At 38.3% G+C, this 22,956-nt stretch overlaps 1 protein-coding gene across 4 annotated transcripts in view; it reads left to right on the top strand.

Moving 5' to 3' along the window:
- The window catches only part of SLC9A6 (solute carrier family 9 member A6), a 107,419-nt gene that overhangs the window by 78,502 nt on the left and 5,961 nt on the right, over positions 1 to 22,956 (top strand). For all 4 annotated transcript variants that reach the window (XM_036270752.1, XM_036270750.1, XM_036270753.1 and 1 more), the window contains exons 13-15: positions 2,410 to 2,440; positions 4,713 to 4,792; positions 11,377 to 11,482. In XM_036270752.1, coding sequence (XP_036126645.1) covers positions 2,410 to 2,440; positions 4,713 to 4,792; positions 11,377 to 11,482 — 217 coding nt within the window. The remainder of the gene's footprint in view (positions 1 to 2,409; positions 2,441 to 4,712; positions 4,793 to 11,376; positions 11,483 to 22,956) is intronic.

Below are 22,956 nucleotides of genomic sequence, written 5' to 3' on the forward strand. Positions count from 1 at the left end.
CTTTGGGTATCTTCATTAGAGCACGTACTCCAATCAGCCTTATAATAATATTGTTATAAGAGCTACCACATCATGTTAATGATGTACTAGACACTCTTTTAAAATCTTGAGATGTTGTCTGGCCAGTGTGGCTCAGTGGTTGAGCATTGAGCCATGCACCAAGAAGTAACTGGTTTGATTCCCAGTCAGAGCACATGCCAATGTTATGGGCCTGATCCCCAGTGGGGGGCATGCGGGAGGCAGCCAATCGATATTCTCTCATCACTGTTTCTGTCTCTCTCTCCCTTTCTCTCTCTAAAATCAATAAAGAAAAAAATAAAATCTTTATATGTATTTTCTCATTTAATTGTTGCAGAAACTCTGTTTGGTGGATATTGTTCCAATTTTCCTGGTGATAAAAACCATGGTTCATTGGACTACATAATTAGACTAAGTTCATACAGCTAGAAAGGAGCTAAGGTCATATTGGAACCCAGCTCTCCCTGATTGCAAAGTCCTTGGGGATTACGCTCTAGTTGTGTCTATTTCCCTCACTCGAGCTCTTTGATGGAAGGGGCCGTGTCTAATTTATGTCTGTGCCCTGTGCCTAGCACAATGCTTGACAGATAATAAGTGCTCTCTAAATGTTTATTACATTGAATTGGCTTCTGATAATGTTCCATCTAAGTATTACAAATGTGTTCTCTCTAAGACCACTAGGTGTCACTTTAGATGCACAAATGTGGTTAGAGTTTAATATGTTAAGATATTGAACAGCTTCTGGCCATTTTAACAAAGAAGAAATTAACCTTTCTTGGAATTATGAATCTGATCATAATTTCCATCTGTTTTCAAGTACTTGACCATGATTCACTTGCCTTTTGGATGAGGTCTTGCATCATTTTCCTCCCTTCGGTGGTATTTGTATTCTGGGTTGCTACTGCTACAGCTTCTCACACTGCTATTTTTTCTGTGTTGTCTGTAGTAGTGACCTTAATCGATACACATTTGAGCACCTATTGTGTGTCAGGTACTGTGCTAGACTCTGGGGATACAGAGGTGAATTGAGACATGACCTTTACCCTCAAGGAACTCACAGTCTATTTGAGGAGACTGACAGGTAAATCACTATACTGTGTTAAATGTTATAGAAGAATCTAGAAAGTGCTGTCAAAGAACAAAGGGTAAAATGATTCCACTTGAAGGGGTCCTAGACTGGTTCATTTAAAACTCAAAAAAGAACTAGAAATAAATGAGGGACAATGCATTTCAGATAGAGGAAACAGCATGAGCGGAGGCACGGAGGCTCGGGAGAGGACAGGGATTTGGGAGAGTAGTAGTCAGGTGTGGCTAATAGAGAGTATATAGAATAAAATGAGGGGAAAGGTAGGTTGGAGTGGAGGGGTGCTAATTTGTAGAGAATCTTAAATGCCACACAAAGGACTTTAGACTTAACCCTCTGGGTTATGAGCTGCTCTCAGAGTGTTTTGTCAGGGGAATAACCCAGTGAGCTCTATACTCGATAGCAAAATCTAAGGGAGAGCTTGGCAGCTGGAAAACCTTACATCCAATTGCTGCAGACCCCTGAGTCAGAATGGAGCCTGAACGTGAGCAGTTGGAATGGAAAGGAGAGAAGATCTGAGAGAGTTTAGAAAGAATGAACAGAGTTGGAGAGTGCTACTGGTGTTGAAGGAGATAGAGAAGAGTTAAAGAGAACAGCTTTATTTCTTGACCTCCACCTATCAGCTGGGATACGGAAAGCAGGAATTCTGAGCAGATGAAAAAGAATTGTGAAGCCTGTGGACACAGACAATAGTGCAGTGAAGGCCTGGGGGGTGGGCAGGAGTGGGATGGAGAGTGTCAATGGGGAGAAAAGGCAGGATATTGTATACTTTCAACAGTAAAGATAAATTTAAAAAAAGAAAAAGAATTATGAAGAAACAAGACTAATGTCTATCCATTAATCCATGGGGAATAAAAACTGTAATTGGACCCTCTCTTCAGTCATCACAACAGAATGTTACCATGAGAGCTGTGAGGTCTGAAAACATGAAACTTCCTGCTGGAACTACATTGTACTAGCCTTGTTTTTGAAACCACTCAGTATTTCTTATTCAGTAACGGGCAATGCTGCTTTCCCTGACTCTGCTTATAAAATGGACTTATATTCAGAGAAGCAAATGTTATTTTTCTGTAAAGGGTAAGTGGGATTGCAGGAAAAGAATTATTCGTAGACCCTGCTTGCCTAAGGATCCAAGCTGTTGTTAGCAGGAGCCAAAATTTTGTATCAACAACCAGAGAGAATCAAGAAAACATTAACAATTCTATAGCTCTACGTTGAAAAAAGTAGTTGCCTGACAGTGTACATATATGAATAAACTTTTTTTTTTAGCTTCAAGATCTCATTTGCCTTTTGTTTTTCTCCTTTAGAGTTGGTGTTGATTCAGACCAAGAACATTTGGTAAATATTGCATGTGTGTTATCCCTGGTATTTCTGTCAAATGTGTAGTTGTATGGAAAGAAAACAATCTGCTATAGACTTCATGCCACCATTATTTAGATCCTGCCCTATTTGCATCAGCCTTTAACTGGCATCTTTTCTGGCCTTTCTCACTCTGCGATAGAAACAAAACTGAATTTTAGCCTGTGGTTATCAAGGGTGACAGCTGTCATATCTCTGAGCCAACCTGGGCTTTGGCTGCATAGAAGAGCAGTCCCATAAGCGCTTCTGAGTTTTCAAGTGACTGCTCTGGCACAGGGAGCCTTTTTCCACTTTGGTTTGCGCATGAAGGCTTTTCTCTGATGTAAGCCCCACTGTAGCTGCTCTTCCTGTGTAACTTGCAAATTGGATGACTAGCAGCTACCCTTGGGAACCACCTAGAAGCTTTAGAATCTTCAGCCAGTCTGTTCAGGGGAATGTACTTACCCTGTGCCTCAGCCTTGTCCACATTTCCTTGCCTGCTTCCATGTGTTACTTTCTCAGTTGTTTCTCTGCACCTGAACTTGGTAGACTGATTGCAGTGTAACTTAGTGCCTTCTCTAGACTAACCATTCTTTTCTGGTATTTTCCGTCCATTTTTTATTGGTTCCTGAGCACCTCTTTAATACATGACTGCCCTAGACATTAGAATTAGATGGGAAATCACAGAAATATTTTTAAAGATGGAAAGCATCTCTTTCAAAACACAATTCTTCTTCTTCTTCTTCTTTTTTTTTTTTTTGTCTGAAACAAGCTCTGGTCTATTTGTCTTTAGGGTGTAGTTAAAAAAAACAAATATTTGTCAGATTAATTTCCTAAATGCTAATTTTGTTAGCTGTTGAGTGATGAGTGTATATGTGATATAGTAAGTACTTGCCTCTTTTTTGGTGAGAACCTTAAAGTATAATTCCATGGGCTTGAAATACCTGAGCAAACCAAGCTGGATAAATTCCCATGATGTTCAGCTGCTGCGGTCGTTTCCAAAGGAATAATAGCTCCTTGATGCTTCCACCTTGTGTCCAAACAAATATAAAGTTACCATACAGCTCACCAGACAAATGCTTGGTCACTACCTCATAAGTCTTCACCTGCTTTGTCACCTCTGTCATCACAGAGGAGAAATGGAAATGGAGTGACAGGGAGAGAGTCAAGTTGGTGAGTACCACATGTGACATACAGAAAAAAATATACAATTTTTTCTTTGCCTTCAAAACTCTACGGCTATCTTGGTTTGTTATATTGTTTACTCAATATTGTGAGTGTTCACTGGGAAGCACAGAGGAACAGTATAGTTAGTATGGAATGTGTGGGGGTTGGGTGTATAGGTGATTATGTGGTAAGGTGATGGTGAGATTTATAGATTAATTGCTCTTCAAAAAGTAAGACAAGCCTGTGCCTACTGATGTAAAAGGAAATAGAGGTGTTCTTCAGCTCTTGTAAGCCCATGCAATGTTCTCAAACATTTTTCTATTGTGTATACATACTGAAAGGAAGATTTATTTATTTTCAGTATCAGGAAGGAACCAAAACACGGAATCTAAACTCTGTGCTCTTCGAAAATCATGGATCCATGCCCAGCCAGTGTGGCTCAGTGGATTGAGCATCATCCCATGGTCTGAGAGGTCCCAGTTTGACTCCTGGTCAGGGCACATGCTGCTGTTGTTGGCTTGATCCCCAGTAGGGGTCATGCAGGAAGCAGTTGATTCATGTTTCTCTCTCACATCAATGTTTCTCTCTCTTTCTCCCTTCCTCTCTCTCTAAAGAAATCAATAAAAACATAAAAAAACGAAAATCATGGAACCATAGAACACTCATGCTAGAAAGGGCCTTCAGTATTCTCTAACCCTTACATTGCATGCATAAAGAAATTCCGACCCACAAAGGGAAAGGGACTTGCCCAATGAGTTAATGTCAGAGCTAACATGAACTAGATAGCCTAACTTCCCCACTACTGACTGCATCATATTACAAATAAGGACCCAGTTTATGTTTTTGGAAGCTATTTTTAAAGAGGTCTGCTTGTTATGTTAGTTTTGCCTTGTAGCTTGGTCAGGCTTAGTATATAATTTCACTACTTGCTTTCACTTTGCTAGTATTCTAAGAACATAGTAGCAACTCTGAAAATTTCTAATGTTCCCCAGGTTGGAGAGTATTTCATACATAATAGGCTATGTTTCTGATTTTTTGAAGTGACTCTAAATAAATGTGTTTTTATCTTTGTGTATATACTGATTTCTTTATTATTTGTTTACAGGGTATTCCTGAAAATGAAAGAAGAACTACCAAAGCCGAGAGTGCCTGGCTCTTCCGGATATGGTACAACTTTGATCATAAGTATCCTTAATTGAGGAAAAATGGTAATATGGACATGAACAATTATAATTTAATGGAACAACTCTTTTGACTAGTGCCTACCTGAAGCAGAACATAAAACCTTTGGTCTTCCTTTCCCCTTCAGTGTAGTGGAGAATGTTATTAAAGGAAACCCACACAAATGGATTCCTCTGAAAACCCAAGAGACCTGTAAGGACTGATAATTGCAAAAGTTGGATGTATGAAGGAACTCAGGAGCCCTTATGATAGATTTTCTTTTACATATAGGTTATATATTGAGCAAACTTTAATACTTACTGTCTTTTAGCTAATTTAGTGAATCCTGAAAAAGTTACTTGTTGGTTCTTGTCAGTGTACTTGCTAGAATAAAAGAAGAAAGGCTGCCTTGGGAAAAAGCATGTGAATAAGATTAAAAACACAGTTTTAATGTTAGATACCACAATAATGAGTGATATGCCTTTTTTTCCTCTGATCTTTCCAAAGACTGGCAGATTCTCCTTACCACTGAGAATGCCAGTGTTTCATTATATACCAAATTTCTTTCTTGTCCTATTGTAACCGTCTCCTTCATAGCTACACTTTGGGTCATGTTATAGTCTTATAGCCTGTTTAGATAACACCTTTAAAAAAACATCTTATCACTCACATCTATTAAAATTAATTTATTTGAAAATTGAACTATGAAAAGGGACCAGGGAGTTCTTTCAGGCTGAGACTTATCAGTAAATGAATCAAAACCTGGTTTATGTTCCATTGAAACAAATTTGGGATAACTAACAAAAAGTTTTTCTTGTTTTTGCCTTTCTGATCAAAGCCTTGTATATTTAAGAAAAGTGCATTTAACACTTATCATTGGAATCTACTGCTTACTATATTCTGTTGGCTAGATTTTTTTTTTTTATCCTCACCGGAGGACATTTTTCCATTTTTTGTTCAGGTAGAGTGGGAGGGAGAGAGAGGAACAGAGAGAGAGAGAGAAACATCGACGTGAAAGGGACACATCGAGTGGTTGCCACCCGCACGACCGACCAGGGCCGGGGACAAACTGCAACCGAGGTACGCGCCCTTAGCGGGAACCGAACCCGGGTCTCTCAGGACCGCAGGTCGACGCTCTAACCGCTGAGCCAAACTGGCCAGGGATGTTGGCTAGATTTTTATGTTCACTTTTCACAATACTCAAAATTAAATTACTGTATGGAAACAAGAATGCATGCATATCTATGGTATTAAGACTCTCATTAGGGAGAGTGATCCTGGCTCTTTAAAATTGTCATTACTTTTGGCTCCATTATCAGCATTTTGGGTATAAGCCATTTCTACATTTCTTAGGGCCTTCTCATCCCTCTCATTTAACAAAAATTGTTTAGTGTTTCCTGCATAAAATGTTCTACATAATGTACAAAACAATGAAATGATCCTAATATAGAGAAAGAGTAGAATAATAGCTTTTTTTTCTATAGAGTCTTATAGAACTAAACACCAAGACTTGTTTGACTCAATATTACCCTATTAAGTACTACTAGACTAAGACCTGGTAATTTTAAAACCTAATATCCTGGTAAATTCATTCATAATTGTAGATTTCATTTCCTTTGTGTAGCCAGATTTTTTGTTGTAATTGAGATACAACTTAAATACAGTGATGTACACAAATCTTAAGACTTTACAGCTTAATGAATTTTCGCCTGTGTGTATACCTGTGTGCCTGCCACCCATAGAAAGTACCAGTGATACCTCGGTTCTCGAACGCCTCGGATTTCGACCAAATCGGTATTCGACCAGGAGATTCGAGAAACTTTTGTCTTGGAATCCGAACAAATATTTGGAACTCGAACTTCCGAGATGAGCCGAGTTGAGCCGAATGGCGTTCATTCGGCCCAGAGCGCCTTGCTTGCGTCATCAGTGTGAGTGCAGAGAGTCACGCTTTGTGGAGAGAGTCACGCTTTGTGGAGAGAGTCACGCTTTACACTGAATTTAACCCTTAGACATACTGTACACTTTTATTTCTTGTTGAGACTTATGTTTTTCTACATATTATATACAAATTAGGCCAGTAAATAGGCATTTTCTGGGGCTTGGAACGAATTAATCCAGTTTCCATTATTTCCTATTGGGTTTCATTGCTTCGGTTCTCGAACAATTTGGTTCTCGACCGTCCTCCTGGAACGAATTATGTTCGAGAACCGAGGTATCACTGTATATAGAACATTTTCAGCACCCAGAAGGTACCCTGTGTCCCCTGGTTGTCAGTAATGACTTCCCCATCCACCCCCAAAAGGGTAACCACTATTCTGATTTCTAGCAATATGGATTAGCTTTACCTGCCTTTGTTCACCATATAGATAGAATTATGTGTATTATTTTGTCTTGCCTTTTCACTCAACATTGTATAGTTTATCCATAGTGTTGCCTGTACTAGCAATTCATTTTTTTCACTGCTGTGTAGTGTTCCATAGTATGAATATATTATGGGTTCTTTTTTTTTCCATCTACTGTGGACAAACACTTGGTTTGTTTCCAGCTTTGGGCTATTAGAAATAAAACTAAATGTTCGTGTATATATCCTTTGGTAAACACAGGCACTCATTGTCTCTTCAGTTAGATACCTAAGAGTGGAATTTAGGGCAAGTGTATATTTAGCTTTAATAGATATTGCCAACCAGTTTTCCATAGTGGTTATAACCTATTTACATCCCACCAGCAAGTAAAGGGAGTTATAGTTGTCCCACATCTCCACTAAAACATAGTATTTGTCAGCCTTTTCATTTTTAGCCATTTCATTGGGTGTTCAGTGATATCTCATGTGGTTTAGTTTGCATTTCTCTGATAATCAGTGAGGTTAAACATTGTTTCATATTGGCCACTTTGATATCTTCTTTTATGAAGTATGTCATTTCACTTCTTTTGCCCATTATGTGAATTGTCTCATCTAATTGATTTGAAGTTCTTTCTACATTCCTAATTGGGTTCATTTTTGCTTATATGTATTGTGAATATCTTCTCCCAATATGTAGATCACCTTCTCATGTTCTTAACCCTGTCTTTAGAGGAACAGAAATTCTTCATTTTAATGATGCTTATTTTATCAGTCTTTTATGGTTAGTGCTTTTTGTATCTTAAGAAATCTTTTATATCCCAAAGTCATAAAGATATATTTTTTTTGTTTCTTTTAAAAGTGTAATTGTTTTAGCTATCACATCTGAGTTTGTGTATTGTGTGAGGTATGGGTCAAGACCTACTTTTCTCTATATGGGTATTCAATGGACCCATCACCATTTATTGAAAATACCATCCTTAACCCACTGAATTGCAGTGGAGCTTTTGTTGTAAATCACTGGGCCATATAATGGGAGTCTATTTTTGGATTCTTTTTTATTTGTCTATTTTTACATCAATGCTAAACTCTATTAATTATTATACTTTATATAAGTCTTGCTTTTCAAGAGAGGAAATACTCTAGGTTTGTTATTCTTTAATATTGCTTTGTCTCTTTTATGTCTGGTGCACTTTTATCTACATTTTAGAAACAGCTTATAATTTTCATACATACACACTCACCAAAACATGCACAGGCAATTTTATTGGATTTGTATTAAATCTATAGATGAATTTGGAGAGAACTGATATCTTGACGATATTGAGTCTTCCAATCTATGAATCTCCATTTATTTAGACCTTCTTTAATTTCTCTCATTAATCTTTTGTAGTTTTCAGTAACATGTTTTGTACATCTTTTATTAGATGTATCCCTAAATTTTTGATACTTTTGATGCTATTACAAATGGTTTTTGTTTTATTTTCTACTTGTTTTTTGTATTTTAGGTATACAATTGGATTTTTTAAAAATTAAAAAAAAATAATTGTTCTTTATTGATTTTAGAGAGGAAGGGAGAGGGAGAGAGATAGAGACATCGATGAGAGAGAACACTGATTGGCTGCCTCCTGCATACCCCCAACTAGGGATTGGGCCCACAACCTGGGTATGTGCCCTTACCAGGAATTGAACTGGCAACCTCTTGGTACATCAGTCAATGCTCAACTACTGAGCCACACCAGCTGGGCTACAATTGGATTTTTAAATATTGACCTTGTATCCAGAAATCTGGTTAAACTCACTTATTATTTCTTTTTTGTTCTTTATTGATTTTAGAAAGAGAGGAAGGAAGAGAAATAGAAACATTGATGACAGAGAACATCGATTGTCCACCTCCTGCATGCCCCCCACTGGGGATTGGGCCCACAAACCTGGGCATGTGCCCTGACTGGGAACTGAACCAGTGACCTGTTGGTGCATGGGTTGACTCTCAACCACTGAGCCATACCAGCTGGGCTCACTTATTATTTGTAATGTTGAATGTAAGTGATGATAGTGGACATTTTTGTCTTATTCCTGACCTTGGGGGAAAATTTTTCAATATTATTAACTATGATGTTAGCTGTAGGTTTTTGAAATATCCTTTTCAACTTTAGAATATTCCCTCTATCTCTAGTATGCTAGGGTTTTTCTTTTTAAATCATCATGAATATGGAATATTATCAGATTCTTTTTTTACATCATTTGAGATGATCATATATTTATTTTATTCTTCTGTAATCTGGTATTGTGCTGAGTTTCTTTGATTATTTGAATATTAAACCAATCTCGCATTTCTAGAAGAAATCTACCTTGGTCATGATGTGTTATTCTTTGTCTATGTCATTGGATTTAATTAGCTAATGTTTTGTGTCTATTGAATGAGAGATACTAGCTTGTGACTTTTTTCTTGTAATGTCTTGTCAAGTTTCTATAACAAGATTATGCTGGCTTTATAAAACGAGTGGGGAAGCCCTGGCCAGTGTGGCTCAGTTGGTTGAACATTGTCCCATGCACCAAAAAGGTTGCCGGTTCATTTCCTGATTGGTACACATGCCTGGGTTGTGTGCTCAATCAGTCCCCAGGCAGCCAATCGATGTTTCTCTCTTACATTGATGTTTCTCTCTCTCTTACTTTCCCTTCCTCTTTGTCTAAAATAAATTTTAAAAAAATATTTAAAAAATAAAATGAGTAGGGAAGAATTTTTCTCTTTTCCCATTTTCTGGATGATTGTTGTTACTTCTTCCTTAAGTGCTGGGAAGATTTTACCAGTGAAGCCACCTAAACCTGAAGTGTTTTGTATAAGGTCTTTACTTTCCTTAATAGATATAGGACTATTCAGATTTACTCTTGTCAATATTTGGTAGGTTTTGGTTATTAAGAACTTTATTCATATAGAGTTAAACACCAAGACTTGTTGGCCTCAGTACTACCCTATTAAGTACCACTAGACTAAGATTTGGTGGTTTCTGTACTTGGTGTACTAGTAGAATTTATCATTCCAGGTTTTCAGTAGTTTTGTGTGGCCAGATGTTTTATAAAGGCCATAAGTACATTTATGTAGAGTTCCTTAATCTTTACCTAGAATTTATAAATATGTAGTTTATGACATTTTCTCTGACTTCCTCATTTTTATTTTTTTTCTTTACTGACTTGAGAGAGAGAGGAAGGGAGAGGGAGAGAGGGATAGAAACATTGATGAGAGAGAACATCGATTGGCCGCCTCCTGCATGACCCCCACTGGGGATTGGGCCCACAACCTGGGCATGTGTCCTGACCAAGAATCAAACCAGTGACCTCTTGGTGCATAGGTTGATGCTTAACCACTGAGCCACAACGGCTAGGCTGACTTCCTCAGTTTTAATTGAGAACAACATGAGTTTATAATTTTAGAAAGTGGGAAATATGTATATGTCTTTCTCCCTTTCCCTAATTGTGATTTCCTTTTCTTTCTTCTGAGTAGCATATACAGGGGTGGGCAAAAGTAGGTTTACTGTTGTAATACAAATAAATAATCTAATAATTAATAAATAATAATGCAAGAATAAACTGTTTTGCATACTCACAACTGTAAACCTAATGTTTGTCCACCCCTGTGTATTATCACATCTGTTTTTGTTTGTATTTTTTGGAGAATAAATGAATAGTGAAATGAGGGTCTATATTAGAGGGAGAACTTGTGATACATAATTTTTTAATGTCTTTACAATTGAATTTTCTTTGATACTGAAGTTTCAACTCATTCAATAGGTCAGCTGTAACCAGAGTAAATGATTCAAACCATTTTTATTACTGTATTCTACTAAAATATTTAATCTCTTTTCTGACTGTTAACCATTTCTTACTTTCTTTGTATCTCGTTCAGTGCTAAATTGAGAGTGAGTTTGTCTTTGTTTTGATTGTAGTAAAATCAGAAAGGCAATATGATATGGTAGAAAGGGTGCAATCTGAGTTTCAGTATTGGTGCTTCATTTACTTAATTGTGTGACTTTAAGCAGATAATGGGCCTCTCTGAGCTTCAGTTTCTATATATATGATATAAAGATAATAATAAAAGCTCCTTTTGATATTTCACTGACATAATGTGGTGATGAAGTGAGACAGCATATGTGAAAGCCCTTTACTATCCTCTGACATGATTGGTATACTCTGATGATGGTGGTTGTTACCAAATGAGTTGTTCTTTTAAATTTCTGAAGAAAGGAACACAACTTTTCCTTAACTAGTACAGCTATCTGAAGCCTCTTCTGACACACAGTGGGCCTCCTCTCACAACAACACTCCCTGCTTGCTGTGGACCCATCGCCAGATGCCTAACCAGCCCCCAGGCTTATGAAGTAAGTGGATTTTACCCAAATCTAAGTTCTTTATTAAGTTAAATTTAAATGCTCTGTGACTGGGTTACTGGTTTTGTTTTGCTTGCCTTTAAGGTATAAAATCCATGAGAGGGAATATAAGCATATTTTGCTCAGCCAGAAACAAACTGAAATCTAAAAATATAATTTGTAGCCTTCAAAACATCATTTGAAAACAGATCTAGAATAGTACCTCATCTTACTGTTGGGTTATTTTAGTGAATAATTCTATTTCCATGCTGGTTTTTATTTATTTTCAGTATGTGGCCTGAGCTCAGTACTAAAAGTGTGTGTGTTTTAATCTATAAACTCAGGTTGTCACAGTCATATTGAGAGGATTAATACAACAATCTTAGTTTGATGCCCTGAAAATGCAACAACACAGGTGGTCTTTTATTTCACACTTACCATCTTTTGAATATTAGGAAAGCTTTTTCTACTTCTGTTCCACATGGCTGTGAGGTGTGAGCATATTTAGATATAATCCAGATGCCATATTTTTTTCTTAGCTACCAACATATGATTGGTAATTTGGCCAGCGGTACAACAAAGAAAGAAATGACAAATGCTAACCAGCGTTTATTTAAAATATGAACATTTTATTTTTAAGTTTTCTTAAAAACTTTTGCTTCTAAGCCAACCCTTCACAAATCATCTGTGGCATCAAATAAGGTGCCCATGTTAATAAAACCCACCAATTTTGACTATTCTGATACAGCATCTTGATTAGAGAAGCAAGGCTGTGATGAAGCAGTGCAGACATGCACTCCCCCAGTTCCCTGTGACCTTCCCAGTGGTGTATTAGTGCAGATCACACAGAATGAATCAGAAGAGTCAACTCAATGGAGGTGGCACCTCTTCAGGAAGGAGTACCTTAAAGCTTAGTGTTACACTGAGTTGTGCATATTTCTGACAGATTGTGCTGGTGAGGTGGGATGGGGGAATACCCTATGTTGTCATTCTCTTCCTTCCACATTGCTCAAGCTCCCCCCTCTCAGGCAGTCTCCATTCCCTCTGTGCCCTGTTAGTGCACGTGTCTCTGTGCAGAAGGGTCAGCTAGCTCTGTTGGTGAATCAGTGAGGCTCAGCTCTTGGATTTCAGAGACCTACTTGGCCATCACCAAAAGCCAGAAGAGTTCCACAAGGACTATTTGTCCACAAGGACTGTGTGTCCTGTGGAATAAAGCAAAATACAACATCCTGGTATTAGTTTCCTAGTGCTATGGTAACAAAGTAGCACAACGGAATGCTTTAACAACAGAAATTTATTGTCTCACAGTTCTGGAGGCTAGAAGTCTGAGGTCAAGGTGTTGGTGGGGTTGGTTCTTTCTGAGGCCTGTGAGAGAGAATCTGTCCCATGCCTTTCTCCTAGTTTCCTATCTTGTGGTGGTTTGCTGCCAGACTTTGGCATTCCTTGGCTTATAAATGAGTCACACAGATCTCTGTCTTCATCTTCACATGATGTTTTGTGTGTGTGTCCAAATTTCCCCTTTTTACAAGAACACCTACTCTTTTTAGTTATAAAATTAATATGCTGCGGCTAAATATTCAAATAGTATGAAATGTACAAAGTGAGAAATAAAAGTTGCCTTCCTTCTCTCACCTACATCCCTCAGAGGCAGTATTTATTAAGGGTTTATTGTGGATACCTTCTGATACATTTTATTTTCACAGTCTTATATATGTATATATAGCTGTTTGTTATTGTTTTACACAAATAATCTCCTAATCAGTGTACTATCATGCTACCTGTTCTTCTTTTCTTAATGATACAACATGGGCACCTTTCTATAAGTACTTGAGATCCTTTACCTTCTCTTTATTTATGGCTGCATAGTGTTCCATTGTGTAGTTTCACAAGATTGACTTAATTAGTTTCCTGTGGACAGACTTCTAAGTTGTTTTCTTTTCTTTTTTGTTATTACAAGCAATGTTTATGGTGAATATCCTTGTGCATATAAATATATCCAAGTATAGAAAGGTATATAGAATATACTTTAGGAGAAATTCCAACATGGCGGCAGAGTGAATGGAAGCTACACAGACCATCACCCAGGACCAAACTGGAACTACAACTAAAATAAAGACAAATGGTCAGGAAAAATAAACAGAAAAGCAGCTGGAGAGGACCAATATAACCAGGGACAGAAAAAGGACAACAAATTGAGCCATTTAGGAACTATGAAAGCATGAGAGGGTGGGCTGGGTGCCCACGGACAGCAGCTGTTTTAGCTTTGAGCAGCTCCCTCAGGGTTAAAATCCCTAGCTGGCTCCACAGCATAGAGGGATGGGACAGAGCACTAAATTAGCTACAGCTACTCACTTTGGGCTCTGGCAGAGTGAGGGCAGACTGGACTGGAACCATGTGGAGAGACTCCGCATTTGGAGGGCACTGGGAGTTTTGTGCTGAATCATTTCCTCATAGGACATTAGCCATAGTACTCAAAGAACCCCAGAGCCCTGGGGAGAAGCACCAGCTCCTCCCTCAGGAATTTAACACCACCTGGCCAGGCCACAGAAATGGAAATTGAGGCTCATTAACAGCCAGCGAGCATCTGCCCCACCCTCTGGAAATCCTCTTACCCTGAACACCTAAGGGATTTTTGCATTCAGTTGAAGGCTACAACCCAAGGCTCATCAAGTAACTGAGTCTAATAACCTCCAGGCAAAAAGCAAGAGGATAACTGAATCTTTCCTGGGCTTGAACATCTACCCAGGAAAGTAAGACTTGACAGTGGTGTTTAACATGGATTTTCCCACATTCATCCAAACCCAGTAGAGGGAGTCACAACCAGTGGAACACCAACACCCACAAAGAATATTTGGCAGGCTCCAAAACCCACTGAGACAGACAAAATGGTGAAACAAAGAAACAAATCCCAAATGAAACAACAAGATAATTCGACAGAACATGAAATAAATGAGAGGAATTGAGCAAGGTATCAGAGGGAGAGTACAGAGTAATAATCATAAGGAAGCTCAACAGCAAGAGTAAAGATATAGAAGCATTGAAAACCAACCAAATGAAAATGAAGAATGACATAACAGAAATAAAGAATACATTGGAAGGAATAACCAGCAGAGTAGAGGAAGCTGAGGATTAGACTAGTGAATTAGAACACAGGGTAGAAAAAATCGCCCAATCAGAGAACCAAAAATAAAAAACACAAAAAGAAGAAGACTGCCTAAGAGAATTGTGGGACAATATGAAACATAATAACATCCGCATCATGGGAGTTCTAGAAGAAGAAGAAAATGAGTAAGGGTTAGAGACTATATTTGAAGAAATAGTGACAGAAAACTTCCCTAACTTGGTGAAGGAAGAAGGCATTCAAGTACAAGGAGCACAGAGAGAGCCCCAAGTAAGAACCCAAACAGGCCCACACCAAGACATATGATAATTAAAATGCCAAAATTAAAGACAAAGAGAGAATCCTAAAGGCAGCAAGAAATAAGCAACAGGGTACCTGCAAAGGAACCCCCATAAGGCTATCATCTGACTCTCAACAGAAACACTGCAGGCCAGAAGGGAATGGCATGAAGTAATCAAGATCATGAAAAACGAGGTTCTAAATCCAAGACTACTCTATCCACCAAGGCTATCATTCAAAATAGAAGGTCAAATAAAGAGCTTCCCAGACCAAAAAAAAAAAGGTTAAGGGAATATATTAGCACCAAACCAGCACTGAAAGAAATGTTAAAAGAACTGCTATAATTACTAGAAGAAATAGAAAGAAAAATATAACAATAAATAAAAATGGCAATAAATAAGTACATATCATTAATAACTATAAATGTAAACGGATTGAAAGCATGACTCGGGATTCCAAAATGGCGGCAGAGTGAATGGAAGCTACACAGACCATCTCCCAGGATCTGGAAAGTATTATCCTACGCAAAACACGCCAACAGAGAAAGAGAAATATCACATGATCTCACTTATTTGTGGAATATAATGAACATAACAGTCTGAGGAATTGGGTAGACCCAGAGATGTGGAAGTAGGGTACAGACTGACAATCCTCAGAAGAGGGGATGGTTGGTGGAGGGAAGAGATAAACCACAGAACTTATATGCATGTATGCATAACTGATGGACACCATCAACAAAGCTGGGTATGGTTTGGGACGGATGGAGTAGAGATTGTCAATGGAGAAAAAAGGGAGAAACATCTGTAACAAAAATAAATTAATAAAAAAATAAAAATAAAAAGCATGACTCATATATATGTTGTTTACAAGAGGCCCACCTCACATCAAAAGAGTCACATAGCGTGAAAATGAAGGGATGGAAAAAATCTTCCCAACAAACGGAAAGGAAAAAAGAGCTGTGGTAGCACTAATCATATCCAATAAAATAGACTTTAAAATGAAGGCCAGAACTAGAGACAAAGAAGGCCACAACATAATACTGAAAGCATCTATCCAGCAGGAAGATATAACCTTGGTAAACATATATGCACCCAACATAGAAGCACCAAAATATATTTAAAAACTTCTGGAACTCTTCAAGGGAGAAATCAACAGCAAAACAGTCATAGCAGAGGACTTCAACACCCCAATGACATCACTGGATAGATCCTCTAGACAAAAAATTAGCAAGGAAACAGAGACTTTAAATGATGCACTACATCAAATGAATTTAATAGGTATCTGCAGAGAATTACAACCCAAAACTTCAGAATTCACATTCCTCTCAAGTGCACATGGGACATTCTCAAAGATAGACCACATGTTAGAACACAAACCTCTACAAGTTCAAGAAGATTGAAATCATATCAAGGATCTTCTCAGATAAGAGTGGCATGAAACTAGAAGTCAATTACAATAAAAACACTAAAGAACTTTCAGACACATGGAGGCTAAATAGCATGTTCTTAAACAACTAATGGATTACCAAGGAGACCAAGGAAGAAATTTAAAACTTCCTGGAAACCAATGAAAATGAAAATACAAAATGTATGGGATGCAGCAAAAGTAGTTCTGAAAGGAAAGTTCATAGCACTATAGTTCTACCTCTAGAAACAATAAAATTTCTAATTGACTTTTTAATTTCACAGTTTAAAGAACTAGAAAGCAAACAAAAAGAGAAACCCAGAGCAAGTAGAAGAGAAGGAATAGTGAAGATCAGAACAGAAATAGATGACATAGAGACTAAAAAACAAAAACAACAAAAAACAATAGAAAAGATCTGTGAAACAAAAAGAAGGTTCTTTGAAAAGATAAACTTAGCTAGACTAACCGAGAAACAAAGAGAGAGGACTCAAATAAACAAAATCAGAAACGAAAGAGGAGAAGTAACAACTAACACCACAGAAATACAAAGGATCATTAAAACATACAACAAACAATTATATACCAACAAATTGGACAATCTCGGCAAAATGGACAAAGTTCTAGAAACACACAGTCTCCCAAAACTGAACCAGGATGAAATGGAATACTTGAACAGACCAGTAACAACTAAGGAAATTGAAGATATAATAAAAAATCTCCCAGCAAACTAAAACCCAGGCTTGGACAGCTTCACAAGGGAATTTTACCAAACACTAAAAGAAGAACTAACATCTATTCTCCTCCAACTATTCCAAAGGATTCCAGAAGAAGAAGGAATGCCAAACTTGTTTTATGAGGCTAGCATAATTCTAATTCTAAAACCAGATTAAGACATTAAAAAGAAAGAAAACTACAGGCCAATATTTCTAATGAACATAGATGCCAAAATTCTTAACAAAATATTAGCAAATAGGATCCAGCAATACATTAAAAAATATTATTTACCATGAACAAGTGGGATGCATCCAGCAATGCAAGGCTGATGCAATATTCGTAGATCAATAAATGTGATATGCCACATAAAGAAAATGAAAGGTAAAAACCATATGATCATATCAATACACACTGAAAAAGCATTTGACAAAATCCAGGAATCATTTCTGATAAAAGCGCTCAGCAGTGAGAGACTAGAGAAATCATATTTTACATAATAAAGGCCATTTATGAAACACCTACAGCCAACATCATATTCAATGGGCAAAAATGAAAGTATTTTCCTTAAGAACAGGAACAAGACAGGGATGCCCACTTTCGCCACTGTTATTTAACGTAATACTGGAAATCTTAGCCACAGCAATTAGACGTGAAGAAAAAATGAAAGGGCCCTGGCCGGTTTGGCTCAGCGGTTAGAGCGTTGGCCCGGTCTGGAGAGATCCAGGTTCAATACCTGCTAAGGGCACGTACCTCGGTTGTAGTTTGTCCCCATCCCTGGTTGGGTCGTGTGGGTGGCAACCACTCGATGTGTCCCTTTCACGTTAATGTTTCTCTCTCTCTCTCTCTCCCCCTTCCACTCTATCTGAACAAAATATTGAAAGATGTCCTTGGGTGAGGATTAAATAAATAAATAAATAAAAGGGATCCAAATTGGAAAGGAGGAAATAAAACTGTCATTATTTGCAGATGACATGATATTATACATACAAAACCCTAAAGGCCTCAACAAAAAGAAGACAAAGAACCCAATTAAAAAATGGGCAGAGGAACTAAATAGGCACCTCTCCAAACAGGACATACAAATGGCTAAGAGACATATGAAGAAATGCTCAACATCACTAATCATCCCAGAGATGCAAATTAAAACCACAATGAGATATCACCTCACACCTGTCAGAATGGCTGCCATCAACAAATCATCAAGCAACAAGTGTTGGCGAGGGTGTGGAGAAAAGGGGACTCTAGTGCACTGCTGGTGGGAATGCAGACTGGTGCAGCCACTATGGAAAACAATATGGTGTTACCTCCAAAAATTAAAAATTGATCTTCCATTTGACCCAGTGATCCCACTTCTAGGAATATACCCTAAAAATCCAGAAACACCAATCAGAAAGAATATATGTACCCCCATGTTCGTAGCAGGACTATTTACAATAGCTAAGATCTGGAAACAGCCCAAATGTCCATCAGTAGACAAACGGATAAAAAAAAACTGTGGTACAGCCCTGGCCAGTTTGGCTCAGCAGTTGGAGCATTGGCTTGCGGTCCAGAGAGACCTGGGTTCGGTTTCCGCTAAGGGTACGTACCTTGGTTGCAGTTTGTTCCCGGCCCTGGTTGGGTCATGCAGGTGGCAACCACTCGATGTGTCCCTTTCACTTCGATGTTTCTTTCTCTTCCTCTCTCTCTCTCCTGCTTTATCTGAATAAAAAATGGAAAAATGTCCTTGGGTGAGGATTAAAAAGAAAAGCAGTGGTACATACATACAATAGAGTACTATGCAGCTGTAAGAAAGAAAGATTTCTTATCCTTTGAGATGACATGGAGGGACCTGGAAAGTATTATCCTAAGCAAAACAAGCCAAGCAGAGAAAGACAAGTATCATATGATCTCATTTATTTGTGGAATATAATGAACATAACAGTCTGAGGAAAGGGGTAGTCCCAGAGATTTGGAAGTAGGGTACAGACTGACAATCCCCAGAAGAGGGTGTGGTGGGGGAGAGATAAACCACAGAACTCATATGCATGTATGCATGAACAATGGACATGGACAACAAAGCTGGGGACAGGGCGGAGAGGGAGGGGGGAAATTAGTAGTGGAAAAAGGAGAAACATCATTAACAAAAATAAATAAATTAATTAAAAAAAACAAAACCCTAAAGGCTCCATCAAAAGTCTACTAGATTTTATAAACGAATTCGGCAAGGTAGCCAGATGCAAAATTAACCTGAAGAAATTAATGGCATTATTATCAATAATGAACTCACAGAAGGAGAAACTAAAAAAAAAAAAATCCCTTTTACCATTGCAGCAAAAAAATTAAGATACCTAGGAGTCAAAGGAAAACATGAACACATGGGACTACATCAAACTAAAGCATCCACACAGTAAAAGAAACAACCATCAAAATGGAAAGGTTACCCACTATATGGGAGAGCATAATTGCCAATGATACATCAGATAAGGAGTTAATTTCCAAAATATATAGAGTACTCATACAACTTAACAAAAGGAGTACAAAGAACTCAATTAAAAAATGGGCAGAGGACCTAAATAGACACCTTTCCATAAAAGATATGCAAATAGCCGAGAGACCTATGAAAAACTGCTCAATGTCACTAATCATCAGAAAGATGCAAATTAAAACGACTATGAGGTATCACCTCACACCTGCCAGAATGGCCGCCATCGACAAATCATCAAGCAACAAGTGTTGGCGAGGGTGTGGAGAAAAGGGGACTCTAGTACACTGCTGGTGGGAATGCAGACTGGTGCAGCCACTATGGAAAACAATATGGTGTTACCTCCAAAAATTAAAAATTGAACTTCCATTTGACCCAGTGATCCCACTCCTAAGAATATATCCTAAGAAGCCTGAAACACCAATCAGAAAGAATATATGTACCCCTGTGTTCAAAGCAGCACTATTTAAAATTGCTTAGAAATAGAAACAGCCCAGTTGTTCATAAATGGATGAGTGAATAAAAGCTCTGGTACATAATACACAATGGAACATTATTCAGCATTAAGAAAGAGAGAGCTCGTATCCTTTGAGACAACGTGGAGATACCTTGAGAGTATTATGCTAAGGGAAGTAAGCCAATCAGAGAAAGATAAATACCACATGATCTCACTTATTTGTGGAATATAATGAACAAGAAAAGCTGATGAACAAAATATACCCAGAGACATAGAAAGGAGTATAGTTCAGACTGACAGTCTTCAGAGGAATGGGATGGGGGGTGGGAAGGAAGAAATAAACTGAAGAACTTATATTCATGTATGTGTAACCAATGGACATATATAACAATGCTTGGCGGTAGGGGGCGGAGGGGATCTGGAGGAGGTAGTCTGGGGGTGGGTGGGGGGAGAGGGAGGAAAAACGTGTGTAACAAAAATAAATAAAACAAAAACAAAACAAAAGCATAGCAAAAGGAATACACTTTAAAGGTTAAATTGCTGGGTCAAAAGGTTCATCTTGTTTGGGACTCTGTGCTTTCTGGACTTATATGTCTGTTTTCTTCACCAAATTAAAGAAGTTTTCTGTCATTATTTTTTCAAATTGGTTTTCATTTTCTTCTTCTCTCTCTTCTCCTTCCCGCACCTCCATATGAATATTGATATGCTTGAAGTTGTCCCTGAGGCTACTTACACTACCATCATTTTTTGGATTCTTTTTTCTTTTGGCTTTTTTTTGTTTCTTGATATTCCACATCGATGGTTTGAGTCTCAGCTTCACCTACTCTCCTGTTGATTCTCTGTAAATTATTCTTTATTTCTGTTAGTGCATTCTTCATTTCTGACTGGTTCTTTTTTATGCTTTTGAGGTCCTCACTTGAGCGTCCTTTTCAAAATTTTTTTCTTTGTTGATTTGTAGAGAGAGAGGAAGGGAGAGGAAGAGGGAGATAGAAACATCAATGAAAGAGAACATCTATTGGCTGCCTTATGCATGCCCCCCCACTGGGGATTGGGCCCTACAACCTGGGCATGTGCCCTGACTGAATCGAACTGGCAACCTCTTGGTGCATGGGTCAGCACTCAACCACTGAGCCACATTGGCCGGACATTCTTGAGCATCTTTATAGCCAGTGTTTTGAACACTGCATCTAGTAGATTACTTGTCTCGATTTTGTTTAGTTGTATTTCTGGAGTTTTGTTCCATTCTTTCATTTGGGGCATACTTCTTTGTCTCCTCATTTTACTTGCCTCTCTTTGTTTGTTTCTACATATTAGGTAGAGCTGTTATGTCTTCTAGGCTTGATAGGGTGTCCTAATGTAGTAGGTATCCCGTAGGGTCCAGTAGCACAACCTCCTAGATCACCCCAGCTGGGCACTCAGGGTGCACTCCCTCACATGTGGGCTGTACACACCCTTCTATTGTAATTGAGTTTTGATTGCTGTTGGAATGTCAATGGGAGGGATTTACTCAGGCTGATAAGCTGCAAGGACTGGCTGTGACCACTGACCACCAACCTCTGACCCCCTTGGAGAATCAGCTGTGCTGGGGTCCACTACACAGAGCAAGACTTACTTCAGCAGAGCTCTGGTACCCACTGAGTCTACCCCTTCATTGTGTCGCTTGTGGAGATGGTTGGTTTGTGGTGCTTCGACGTGGTCTGAAGCTGTGCACTGGGTGTGCTGGCTCTAGGGCCTCCTGGGAGGTGCAGGGCCAAGGTCAGCCACTAACTGCATTCTACCCAGGGTCACCAGGCATAAGCTACAAAGTGATCTGCGAATGGCTGCTTCTTGTGCTGGGTTTGGAGGTGCTGAAGATCCCCTGCTGCAATTTGAAGGTGCCACAGAACATTGCTCTGAGCATTGCTGAATTAAGTGATACACATTAGTTAGACATAATGTTTTAACTAGTTCAGGCATGAAAGAATTATGGCCGGATGGTGGTTTTGGGTTTGGTTTTTAATTCATGTCTTTGTCTTTGAGTGTTTAGGCAAATTTTTATCAATAGAAAATTAAATTAATTTTATTTTGTATAATAGTCTCCTCAGTCTCTTTGACTGTCTTACACAAATTTAAAATCTTCAAACACACATGATATTGGAGAGCTGGATATAAAATGTTTCCCTCAGCTCTACTTCTCCAAAGGAGTATAAGTCACATATTTTTTTACTTGATTAGTATGATTGGTTAGAATGATTCTTACTCTTTTTTTAAAATTTATCTTTATTGTTGAATGTATTACAGATGTTCCTCCTTTTTCCCCTATTGACCCCGTCTTCCCCACTCCCACCCCCCGTCTGCCTTTCCCCACACTGTTGTCTGTGTCCATTGGTTATGCATATAAATTCTTTGGTTTATTTATTTCCCCCCAGCCCCCATCCCTTTGAGTTTTGTCAGTCTAACAACCAATTTGTACCTCTTAATCCCTTCACCTTTTTCACCCATTCCCCCAATCCCCCTCCCATCTGGCAACCAACAAAATGTTCTCTGTATCTATGATAATGTTTCTGTTCTGCTTGTTCATTTTGTTTGTAGATTCAGTTGTCGATGGATATGTATTTATTGCCATTTTATTGTTCATATTTTTGTTCTTCTCCTTCAAGAAGACCCTTAAACATTTCATATAATACTGGTTTGTTGGTGACAGACTCCTTTAGCTTTTTCTTGTCTGGGAAAATCTTGATATATCCATCTATTCTAAATGATAGCTTTGCAGGATAGAATAATCGTTGCTCTGAATATTTCTTGCCACTCCCTTCGGCCTGCAAAGTTTCTTTTGAGAAATCAGCTGACAGTCTTCTGGGAGCTCCCTTTTAGGTAACTAACTGCTTTTCTCTTGCTGCTTTTAAGATTCTCTCTTTGTCTTGAGCCTTTTGCATTTTGATTATGATGTGTCTTGGTGTGGGCCTCTTGTGGTCCATCTTGTTTGGGACTCTCTGTATTTCCTAGACTTGTATGTCTGTTTCCTTCATCAAAGACCAAAACAAAACAAAACAAAACAAAACAAAACAAAA

The sequence above is a fragment of the Molossus molossus genome, unplaced genomic scaffold (assembly GCF_014108415.1).
Source record: "Molossus molossus isolate mMolMol1 unplaced genomic scaffold, mMolMol1.p scaffold_m16_p_2, whole genome shotgun sequence".
Lineage (NCBI taxonomy): Eukaryota > Metazoa > Chordata > Mammalia > Chiroptera > Molossidae > Molossus > Molossus molossus.